The 12,128-nt window shown below is 35.9% G+C and overlaps 1 protein-coding gene across 1 annotated transcript in view; it reads right to left on the bottom strand.

Moving 5' to 3' along the window:
• The window catches only part of adamtsl2 (ADAMTS-like 2), a 70,045-nt gene that overhangs the window by 39,685 nt on the left and 18,232 nt on the right, over positions 1–12,128 (bottom strand). The window contains exons 8-10 of the mRNA XM_059943790.1: positions 10,537–10,617; positions 3,416–3,591; positions 2,253–2,577 (exon numbers count right to left, since the gene is read on the bottom strand). Of these exons, the coding sequence (XP_059799773.1) occupies positions 2,253–2,577; positions 3,416–3,591; positions 10,537–10,617 (582 nt within the window). The remainder of the gene's footprint in view (positions 1–2,252; positions 2,578–3,415; positions 3,592–10,536; positions 10,618–12,128) is intronic.

Raw genomic sequence — 12,128 nt, forward strand, 5'->3', positions numbered from 1 at the left:
GAGAGAAGATGTGACAGAAGTCAAAAGAGGATTTCAGCATAAGGTTGGCCTGTATTGTAATTGAGGTAGGTAGTAGAAGCTTAACATCAAATAGACAGATGGTTTTGCAAATACAATTTCAAAGGTAATAAAATTTAAGTGGCTAAAATACAGAGGACGAATTATAAATACTGTTCCCTTTAATTTTTATGGGTGAGAAAAATAGTTTACCCAAATTAGATCATGAAATAAACATTTTATTACACAGAAATAATCGAGATCACAAGAGGTTTCTTGGGCTAAAAGCAAACTACCAGAGGAAATCAGTGGTCAGAGAGCAGAGTCAGAGGGATAGTCACAGTGTTTTAGGTCAAGACCCTGTTACAGAAACCTGAAATGTCAACCATCCCTTTGCCTCTGCTGCCTGACCATGGAGTTTTTCCAGCAATTTATTTTTAACCTCAGGATTACAGCGTCTGCAGTCTATTGTGTGTCCAAGAGATTTCTTGCAATTGGCTAGCTAAATCTGTGTTGTATATTCAAAATCAATATAACTGAAAAAGTAGCAAGAATAGGTCTTTGCCTGTTATTAACTAGTGTAGATTTGAGCAAGGGTGTATGTATAAGTGTCGTATTGTAAGTTAATGATAACAAAAATGGAAGAAATAAATTATATTACTGTATAGGGTTTTATAATTAGAAATACAAACATATTATAATCCAATATAATTTGCAAGTAATGGAGAATTACTAATGTAAACCAACTGATTCTTTCAAAGTATGAAGAATGAATCCTTATGAAACTGCTACAGCTATTCCCAGTCTTGTGCCACAGGAGAGAAGATATAGAACAAGAACTCAGAAATGGATTACTATAGAACATAAAAAGTGAGAGTGTAGCAATGCAACTAGAAATTGGCATGCATGTATACTATGAATAATGTCTTCATTAAGGCAAGACAGCAGTTAAATATTGGATTCTTTTTTATTTTTATTATTTGGCCTTATGGCTGATTATTAATGATTGGCAGAGGTTTGAGCTCCTGAATTGTAGCTAAAGGGTAATCCCAGAACAGAAATAATATCAATGAGGCATTCTTCCAGATGCTAACAAATGAATTATGAATTTTACTTTCATATTATAAATAAAATCTGATAACCAGAAGTTTACTACATTGATTTTTCAATCCAGATTTTACTGCTAATTTTAGAGTAACTAGATAGATTTACAGCACAGAGGAATTCTGTGTGGCCCATCATCTCTATTCCAGCACAAATGGTCTAGTTAATCCCACTTCACAGGTCTTGGCTCACATCACGAGAATTATAGCTCTTCAAGTACTATTCCAGGTATTTTTTACAAACATAATTATATTTTGTCTCTACCATCTTTTAGTGCTGAGTCACCGGCTTCTACCATTCCAAAAGTGAGTTGTTTTCCCCTTAACCCTTCTAAATCTGGTTTGTCTAAATAATCTTGCACTTCTCTAGATTGAATTCTCTTTACCGCTTTTATGTCTATCTCATCCTTTCCAGAAGGCTAGAAGTTCCTCTTGATTATTTCAAACTTCTTCATTGTGGCAATACATCAAGTCCAAATCTTTTATACAATAAAAACAAAGATCCGTGTTTTAGCCCTTGTGTAATCTCATTACATAATGCTCCTCATTTACAGATTTCCATGGATCATTACCTTTTGCTGTCTTTCACTGAAAAAAATTTTGGATTGATCATTGCACTTTCTCTTGGGACCCATGGGATAAGTATTTTCTTGATCAGTCTGTCATGTGAGATTTTGCAAAACATCTTGAAGAAATGTTTTTTATATTACATCAAATAATCTATCCTTGGCGATATTTCTTGTTACCTGACTGAAAAATTCAGTGAATTAGCAAGAAATTATCTCACTTTTGACTAATCCTTGCTGCTGATCGTCCTTAATTAACTTCTAGTTCTTTAACGGGTACAATTTATCCACAGATGTATCAATACTGAATCAGGAATAAATAGATGTCCCTAGGTTACTGCAACAATTTTTTTTTGCCAGAGTATTTCATGCATGGGTAGATCTAGGTTTGCTTCCTCAATCTAAATATGTTTAGAGTTTGCCTAGAAGCTCCTCACTTAAAATGCTGTACAATGTGGAAGATTCACCGAGATAATTAAAGCAAAAAGAGAGAAAAAAAGTTAAAGAATTAAAATATTTCATGCTTATAAACTGTTTCTTCAAAGTTTCAGTAATCTATTCTTTCATTTTTGATTTAAATTCTTACCTTCCAACTCAGGGTTCGAACCTTCCCTATTATAGATTGTGTTGGTCATATCATATTCAGGTAGATTTTGCCCTGTTCTTAACATCTGGTTTTCTGTTCTAGTAACTTCTTTCGATAGTTTCTCACTGTAACTTGCATTGGTATAAAGAATATCCACACGCTCATCTCTGTCTGAGTAAGTCTGTTCATTATTTTCTCTGCCTTGAGAATCCGATCCAGTTACATAATATGAATCAAAGGAAGGTCGAAGACGCTTGAAGTGTACAATCCGTGGTATTGTGTACTCATAAGTAATGTAAGGATTCTTGCCACTTTGAATTAATAACTGTGAATGCAATAAAATTCATTATAACAGATGTGGAGAACGCAGAAGCAGCAGCAAACTTTGCAGTATGTTCCACAATAATGGGAAAAATAGCACTTGAATAGCAAGAATATCTTATTTACCTTTAAAATTACCCAGTCACTAATATAGCAAATAAACTAGTTGCAACTTTTAGCATGGACAACCTGTCCCTAATTAGAAGGCTTGTTGCAGCTCTATGACATATTTTCCATCAATTTAAATATTACCAGTTCTAAGAAAATAACCTAATTTTAGAGAAAGGATAATGACAAGAAAAGCTGGAATAAAATCGTACAGAAGGAACTGTACATTCAATAGAACAGGAGAGGTAAAACAGGAGAGGTAGAACCACAAATAATTTCACAAGATATAACAGACATTTATAAGGCATGACAGTTGAGGAAATAAAAAAATAAATGAAGACATTCTGGTGCTGCTGCAACTTATCTATTTATCTATCTAATACTGTTTTTCTATTATTGTCTTGTTTTTATCTACCACTTTGTTTGATTACCTGAGAGGAAGCCAAACAGTTTCATTGTACCTATGTATAATGACAATAAGGATCATTCAGTTCAATTCAATTAAGATAAAGAAAGATGGAGATTATTGTTGGTTGTGTATAAAACCAAAAGATACACTAGGAGCACCTGCCATTTTGATTGATGCCACTCAGTATTATCAAAGCCTGCATTTTAACTAATTCAGATGAGAAAGGACATATAAACATTCTATAAATCACAGCACTGTTATATTATACATGTTCAATTGTTACTTAAAAGGTGTGAATTTTTATTTGAAAGTATTTAATTTATACCAGAATATTAACTCCCAGATTGGTTGGTCCTTGAGCCACAATATATTCAAGTCCAGTTTCATAAACATCCATTGGTCTCCTGTATTTAAAAATTGTGCCTGCAAGTTGGATGTTTCTTGGACCTTCTACTTTTAGACCACCATTCACAAAGAAGTTTCCAAGCTCATCAGCAACAGCTGCAAAATAAATAAAATCACAAAGTAAAACCCATACTTTCTACAGAATGTCACCACCACAATTCTGGATTTTATTGCAAGATATAAAATACTGAATTTGTAATAGCACTGGAGTGTATGCTGCTCCATGCAGATTAATTAGGCTATACTTCAGAAAGCTCTGATAAATAGCCAATGACTTTAAACATTCTTTGTTTCTATGGATGTTGTCTGACCTGTTGAGTATTTCTATTATTTTATATGTTTATTTCAAAAATTATGAGTGGTGGTTAATTGCACATGCTTGTAAATCAAACCAATACCAGTGTTGTAAGAAAGTGGCTGTTAATCTTGAACAGAAAGTTGACTTAATTAAAGATGGCACCAAAGAGTGCAAATTCTGTGTGTAACTCCCAAGGAAATCATCCAGTATTTTCAGTTAGGACTACAGTCACTGTCTTAGCTAAGTCAGTAAGCACTTTTAAAAGACTTTTAAAAAAATCAATCTTCAAAATCAACAGACTGTAGATTGCAGACTACCAAGGTGGAGAATGCAGTTTCCCATTAAGGAAGTGAGGCTGGTGGGCAGGACTACAGGTAAACCTGAAACACAGGGCTTTGAGGCCTCCTCCCCATCCCGTACCATACTCCTGTTCAATGTACAATCACCGGAAAATAAAACTGAAGGCTTCAGAGCAAGATTGCAGTACCACAGGGACACCAGGGAACTGCCGTGTACTTTGCTTCAGAGACGTGAATCACTTTGGACACAGTGTTTCAGCTTGCACATTTCACCTACTGCATGGACTGGACAGTGACATTAGGTAAAGACAGATGGTGACATTTGCTTCAAGATTAACACACTGTGGCGCACAGGCATGGCAGTCTTGGTCCTACTCTCCTGACCTTGAAGGTCTGGCGGTCAAGTATCACCTATTCTATCTGCTGAGAAAGTTTTTGCCATCATCCTGGTTGCAGCGTACAACCACCCACCCCCCCACCGGCCAACGTCAGATTGGTACTAAGGAACTGAGCACTGTGATCAGCAGTCATGAGACAGTGCAACCTGATGCTCTCCCGAACATTGCATGGGGAACTTCAGAGCCAGCTTGAAGAAGTCTCTAAACAACTCCCATCAATTTGTTAATTATGGGACCAGAGAAGCCAACATACTTAACCACTGTTACACCACCATTAAAAATACTTACTGTGTCATACCCTGCTTCAAGTCCAATAACCTAGCTGTACTTCTACTCCCAGCATACAGGCAGACAAAGGAACACAGCACCAGTGAAGAGGACAGCAAAAGGTAAGGTCAAGCAAGGCAGAAGAGCACATACAGAACTGCCTTGAATTGGTGGACAAGAACATATTCAAGGATTCATCTTCAGACCTGAATATGTTACTGACTTCATTATGGATGAATGTGTGCCTTTGAGAACATACCGGACATGCCCAGACCAGAAAACTCGCAGTCTGCTGAGGACTGGATCTGTAGCATTCAATATCAGTGATCCAGAACTCTACAAGAAGTCCAGGTACAACTTACAGAAGGCTATCTTAAGAATGAAAATGCATTCCAGGTGAAATTAGAGACAAAATCAGATGCATGATAGCTAAGGCAGGGTTTGAGGCCGTTGCTCCCTACAAGGTGAAACATAACATCATAAATGGCTGTGATGCTTCACTCTTCAATGAGCTGATGCCTTTTAAGGATGCTTTTAAAGGAAGAATAAAATATAGCTGTTTGAATCCCTACAGCATCTGGCAATCCTGTGATATCTATCTCAGAAGCAGACGTCAAAACATCTTTCAAGAGGGTGAACCTCAAGGCCCCAATGGTGTATCTGGCAGGGCACAGAAAACCTGTGCCAACCAACTGGTTGAAGTGTTCAAGGACATCTTCTATCTCTCATTGCTGCAGCTGAAGGTTCCAACCTGCTTCAAAAGGACATTAATTATTCTGGTGCCCAAGAAAAGCAAGGTGAATTGCCTCAATGACTATTCCCAGTAGGAATCACATCTACTGTGATGAAGTGCTTTGAGAAGTTGGTCATGACTAGAATTAACTCCTGCCTGAGTAAGGACCTGGACTCACTGCAATTTGTCAATCACAATGAAAGGTCTACAGTGGATCCAATTTCACTGGCTCTCCACTCAGCCTTTGACCACTTGGACAAAGGCAATACAGTACCAACATTGGGGCTAATGTTTATTTATTTCAGCTCAGCATTCTTTCAGTACTAATCAACAAGCTTCAAAACCCTGGGCTTCTGTAGCTCTCTCAGAAACTGAATACTTGTCTTCCTAATTGAGAGACCACATTCAGTGCAGATTGGAAATAACATCTCCTTGGTGCAACCAACTTCGGGGCATCTCAAGAACACATGTTCATCTCACTGCTCTCAACTCTCTACACTCCTAACTGCCTGGCTATGCACAGCTGAAATGCTATCTATAAATTTGGGAATTAAACAATTGTAGTGAGGCACAATCTGAGAAAGTGATGAGGGAGGTATTCAGGAGTGAGATAGTTCTGTTGGTTAAGTGCTGTCATAATAACCTTGCACTCAATGTCAGTCAGGCCAAGGAACTTGATTGTGAACTTCAGGAAGACAAAATCAGGAGAACACATAGCAGTTCTCACCAGGGGTCAGCAGTGAATAGAGTGAGCAGCTTCAAGTTCTTGGGCATTAATATCTTTGAAGATCTAATCATGGGCCCAACATATTGATGCAATTATAAAGAAGCCACACCTGCAGCTGAATTTCATTAGAAATTTTAGGAAATTATGTCACCAAAAACTCTTGTAAATTTTGATATACTATGGAGAGTATACTGATGGTTGCATCACCATCTGGTATGGAGGTAGCAATGCATAGAATCAGAGAAAGCCGCAGAGGCCTGTAAGCTCAGCCAACTCAATCATAGGTACTAGCCTTCTAGCGTTAAAAGGTGATGCCTCATGAAGGCAACATCTATCACAAAGGCCCTCACCATCCAGGATATACCCTCTTCCCATTACTATCACTGGGGAGAAGGTACAGACGCCTGAAGACATACACTCCACATTTAGAGGCAACTTCTTCCCCTTCATCAGATTTCTGAATGGTCACAATTAAGACTACCTCACATTTTTGCTCTCTCTTAAGTGCTACTTACTTACTTTTTATGTTTTTATTATAATTTATAGTAATTGTTTAGGTATTGCTACTGCAAAACAACAAATTTCACAACATACTGTATGTCATTGAATATAAACCTGATTCTGATCCTAATCCATTTCCTATATACCTATTAAGGTAAAGGAAGAAGCAATAATGATGAAGCAAAGAAATGAAATTAATCATCATTGATTACAATACAGTGTTTGCATAATGAGTTAAATCTCACTATTCTGAAAATTTGACTGGGCACTTCAGGCTGTAATTTGTCCTTGCTCACTTTCATTAAGGAAAATTGGACAGTTCAATGATATCTTAAGTTTGAGACACAGTCAACCTGTGGCAAGCTCTCAATCTTTACACATAATTAATAGTGGTCTCTAGCAGGTGTGGAAAACCTATGGCATGTGCGCTCAAGATGGAATGCAGTTTTGTTGGCATGTGGCATGCTGTATTGCCCTGATTCTTTAAATCCCACTCCTAATAAAAGGTGATTATCTTTACTGCCAAATGATATTTTGCGACCGAAAAACTGCCTCCTCGACAACTGCAAGATCATGTGATTTTGGATAGTATGTTTTGAAATCCTTCAGACCTGGTACATGCATCAAAATTTAGATAGTAAACAGTTGGACCAGTTGCTTTGCTCTGCTTATTTTTTTACTTCTTCTGTCAATTGAGAGTGAACACTGGATATTCAATGATAAGAATGGTAAATACTGTACGTAGTTTACAACCTCCATGTATTTTTTTTTACAATAAATAGTTTTACTGATATAAATAAAATGTTATTTAAGTTTATTGGTGAAATATTTTTAAATTTCAGCTTGTTCAGAATGCTAGTTGCACTAGCAAAGAACCAAGAACATTCAAATGATCAGAGAAGTAGCAGAGATTTACGAGTGGTGGAGTAAAAGATTTGGCATAATTAAAAATGGTGATAAAAAATAATGCGTCTACAGGACTTCCTCCATAAAATGCATAATGACACTGTTCATAAATGGTTTTGCGATAAAAGTGGGCAAGAACAAAAAGAACACATGCAACCATATTTTGTTGAAATTTATTTCAGATAGTTCCAACTTAGTTACTGCTAGCTTTGAGGTTTTGAGAATATTGCTCAACATGGAAAACTACTTAATGCTGGGAATATGTTAAATAACAATGTCTAGTGTGTGCTCCTTTCTCTTTTGTTGGTTTTCTGGAAAAACAAAAAAAAACCTTAAGAATTTGTCAGGAAGCAGTAAAATAGTAAAAGATAAAATATTAATAGTGCACAGACATGCGGACACCCTCCAGCATTTTTTGGGGTATTGCTCCAGATTTCCAACATCTGCAGAATCCCTTATTAACAAAAGATGCTAGTTCACGTAAATTTCTTTACATTTATCTTAATGAGAACACTGATATTACATCAGATAGGCCAGACATTATTGCTTGATTTGTAGGGGTGATGAATATGTCAAGAACTAGTTAACTTGGTAACATCACCTGAACAAAGGTTGAAATATGTAAGGTAGTAGTAAAAGAATTGTTTAGATGACAAGTTAACCTTTTAAAAATAACTTCTGTGACAACTGATGGTGCACTCCGAATGACTGGTAAAGAGACTGGCAAAACCTACAGTATCTGTTTGCAAAATATGTTGGATATTTACTAATAGACCTTCATTATATAGTACGAGAAGACTTTGTGCAAAAGCTGACCTCAAAAAACTTAAGTGATGAAAATTGTAACTGAGCAGATTCATTTTATTTCTGGCTGTGCTTTGAAATAAAACATATAATTTCATAATTTACTGAGTGAGATGAATTTGATGTACACAGCACAACTTATGTACAACAATGTTCACTGGCTTAGTGGAGACGCTGTCCTTGGAAAGGTTTGTTGAGTGCTTGGATGAAATTAGTCTGTTGACAGATGAAACATTTTCTTGTCAAGAATTATGTTGTATGGATTTGCATAGACTTTTTTAAAAGCAGATTTCTCACCTTTAAATGACTTGAACACTAAATTAAAAGGGACCTGGCAAAACACTCAATGTCATGTTTGATAATCTAAATGTCTTTCAAATCAAACAAAGTGTTTAAGCATGAAGCTGACAATTGCACTTTATTGAGCTTCCAGAAAAAACCAGGCATTCAGAGTCTTCCAAGATAACCTTTGAGCATCATTGATTCAACTACTGAACAATTTTCTTTAAAATACTAAGTTCAGGTAAATTGAAGAAGCTGGACAATTCATAAAGTATGCAGACAAAGTGTGCAACATTAGACAAATCAAATTTCAAAATGTTGCAGAGGATTAATTTAGATGATTTTGAAATGCAATTGATTGATTTACAAAACAGCTTAATTTGGAGGCAAAATTGTTGATTTAAGAGTGGAACTAGAAAATATTGAAAGACAGAGTTTAGTGACTGGATCAAAGCATAAAAATTTAGGTGAACAGGATTTGAAACTCTGGAATTCCTGAAATATTTAACTGCCTGAAGATTTTGCAGTGGCAATACTAACAGTATTTCCATCAACATATTCACACAAACTATTTTTTCCCCCTCAGTAATGAACTTTGTCATTAGAATAGACTTAATAATGAAACTAGTGTTACACTCATAGCACTCCAAACAACCAAATACAAGCTGGATATAAAATGTGTCATCGTCAGTGCAGCAACAAAAGTTTCACAGAGTTAAGTGTTTATTTCTCTTTCGTTGACCTTTTATGAATAAGCACCAAAGCTTATAATCATGTTCACATTTCTTGTGTGTATATGAGATACAATAATAATACCACCATTTAGAAATATTGTTTTTGCAATTGTATTTTATAAGATTGATATTCATAACTTTTTAAACAGGTTGAAACAAAAGCATTTTAGAAAATCTGTCTGGTATACTTTTATTAATAGTAAAACAATGAATATATGTAAATAAGAAATAAGACTCAGCCTTTAAATGCCATAATTATTGTTACTAATACATTTATCAATGATAAATGAGAATACAGAGGAAATTTACAAGGATGTTACCTGGATTGGAGAGCATGCCCTATGAGAATAGGTTGAGCAAACTTGGCCTTTTCTCCTTGGAGTGATGGAGGATGAGAGGAGACCTGATAGAGGTATGTAAGATGAGAGGCATTGATCGTGAGGATAGCCAGGGGCATGGCTGAAATGGCTAACATGAAATGCTATAGTTTTAAGGTGACTGGAAGTAGGCACAAGAGGGATGTCAAAGGCAAGAAGTTTTTCCCCACAAAGCGTGGTGGGTCTGTGGAATGCACTGCTAAAGATGATGGTAGAGGCAGACACAATAGAGTATTTTAAGAAACTCTCAGATAGGTACATGGAGCTTAGAAAAATTGTGCTATGTGGTAGGGAAATCTACGCAGTTTCTGGAGCAGGTTACATGGTCGGCATAGCATTGTGGGCTGAAGGGCCTGTAATGTGCTGTAGATTTCTATGTTCTATGATACCTCTGTTCAAAATTACCATGACATGTGCAATTTTTTTTTAAAAAGATTATCGCCAATTTGTACACACTGTCAAAAATGTTTGCCACACCTTCTGTAGAGTATCCCATATTACCAAGCTTGAACTATAATGCTGCATAAAATATTTAACAAAGAACACATTAGGATTGATTAAATCAGATTGCTTGACCTTAGCAATAATACACGACACAAATTAATGCTAAAACATGTTTGTTATTCAGTATGTACTAATAAGCTAACATGAACTGCTCAAGCATACAACAAAGATAAAGAATATAAAAAGATCAGCTGTTTATAAAAATACATACCTAGAACATCATCTGATTTCTTTCTTTCAATTATCTGAATGTCTGTTGCACCGACTGGGATATGTGTTATAAGGGAATAACCTAGGAAATATGACAGACTTTAAATTCAAAATCCATGATAATCTAATCTACAAAAACTTTAGAAAAACTTAAGGAAAATTTATATGAATACTGTTGGAAAAACAAATACAAAGACATACAAGAGCTGAGAATAGAACAGTAGGTATCTGATGATCCTCTGTGGAAAAGTGGTGGATGGATCTGGTACAGAATTATGCACAGGGTTATCAATACTCAAAATTACACCCTGACAAGTAATTAGCCACACCAACCTCAAAGTACCTGAATGTGTATTAATGAGAGAGCTTTATAGATAAATAGTTTTCTCCTTTTGGTGGTTTTAATTTTGTTTTACCCCATCATTCTTTACTTCTACTCCATTCCTTATGGCATTTAACCTTTCTTTCCCATTCAACGGATTTTCATGGTTTGCCACAGCAGAACATATAACTATAAGCCATGCCTGTTACCACTGGAAATTATAAGACGATTATAAGAAATTATAATCATCACTCAGGACATGCCCTCTTCTCGTTGCAACCATCAAGGAGGTACAAGAGCATGAAGAAACACATTTAATGTTTCAGGAACAGCTTCTTACCCTATGTCATCAGATTTTTGAATGGACAATGAACCCATGAATACTACCTTACTCTTTTTGCACTACTTAATTTATATACATCTTAATGTTATTGTTATTTATTATTTTTATTATGTTTTGCAATATACTGGTTCCAAAAAAAACAATAAATTTCATGACATATGCCAGTGATATTAAGCCCAATTCTGATTCTGCAAGATAATTACATACACCATCTAATTTCCATGTACTTTGCTCAGCCTCTGTTCATAGAGCTTTCCCTTCCCTTCTCAGTCAAGAATTCAGGATGAGTGATTTCATTCAAATATGGTTGATCACCTCTGCCCAGATCCTGCTCCCATCTGTTGCATGCTATTTCTTCCGGAAAGAAAAACTATGACTAAAAGTGTTGATATTTGTGGAATGCCTCAAATATGTAAAGAACTACAATTTTTTTTCAAGTTATGTGTACCATCTGTGAAGGATGTAGAAATTTAGAACCTATGACTGTCAATATGCAGAGAAACTACAATAATCTATTATACGATTATCCCGAAATTGTGATGGTTCTGCATTTGGCCACCTGTATGTTGATTATTGAGCTCCTTTTAAAACACTGGTGTTGGTTCTTGTACTCATTTTAAATACATCAGGGGTCTGATTCCAGTGCTGCCTTCAAACTTACCCGATTATACTTCCAATTCTCCCTCAAAACTTGAAAGTCACCCAGCTCTATTTGCTATGCTCTCTGAAAGCTTGGAGCTTTGTTTCCCTGCATTCCCTTCAATCCTTCCAAGTTCACTACAAAATATTCTACTGTTCAACATCTAAAATGTGAACTATATGATTGTAGTAGAATCCGGTCGGTTCCTTGCATGCTTTCCATCTATGCTGGGTTGAGTGTCATGCTAGCAACTCGATCGCACAAATCAAACAAAAAAGTGCTAAGAAA

Source organism: Hypanus sabinus, chromosome 18, assembly GCF_030144855.1.
Source record: "Hypanus sabinus isolate sHypSab1 chromosome 18, sHypSab1.hap1, whole genome shotgun sequence".
NCBI classification, from domain to species: Eukaryota; Metazoa; Chordata; class Chondrichthyes; order Myliobatiformes; family Dasyatidae; genus Hypanus; species Hypanus sabinus.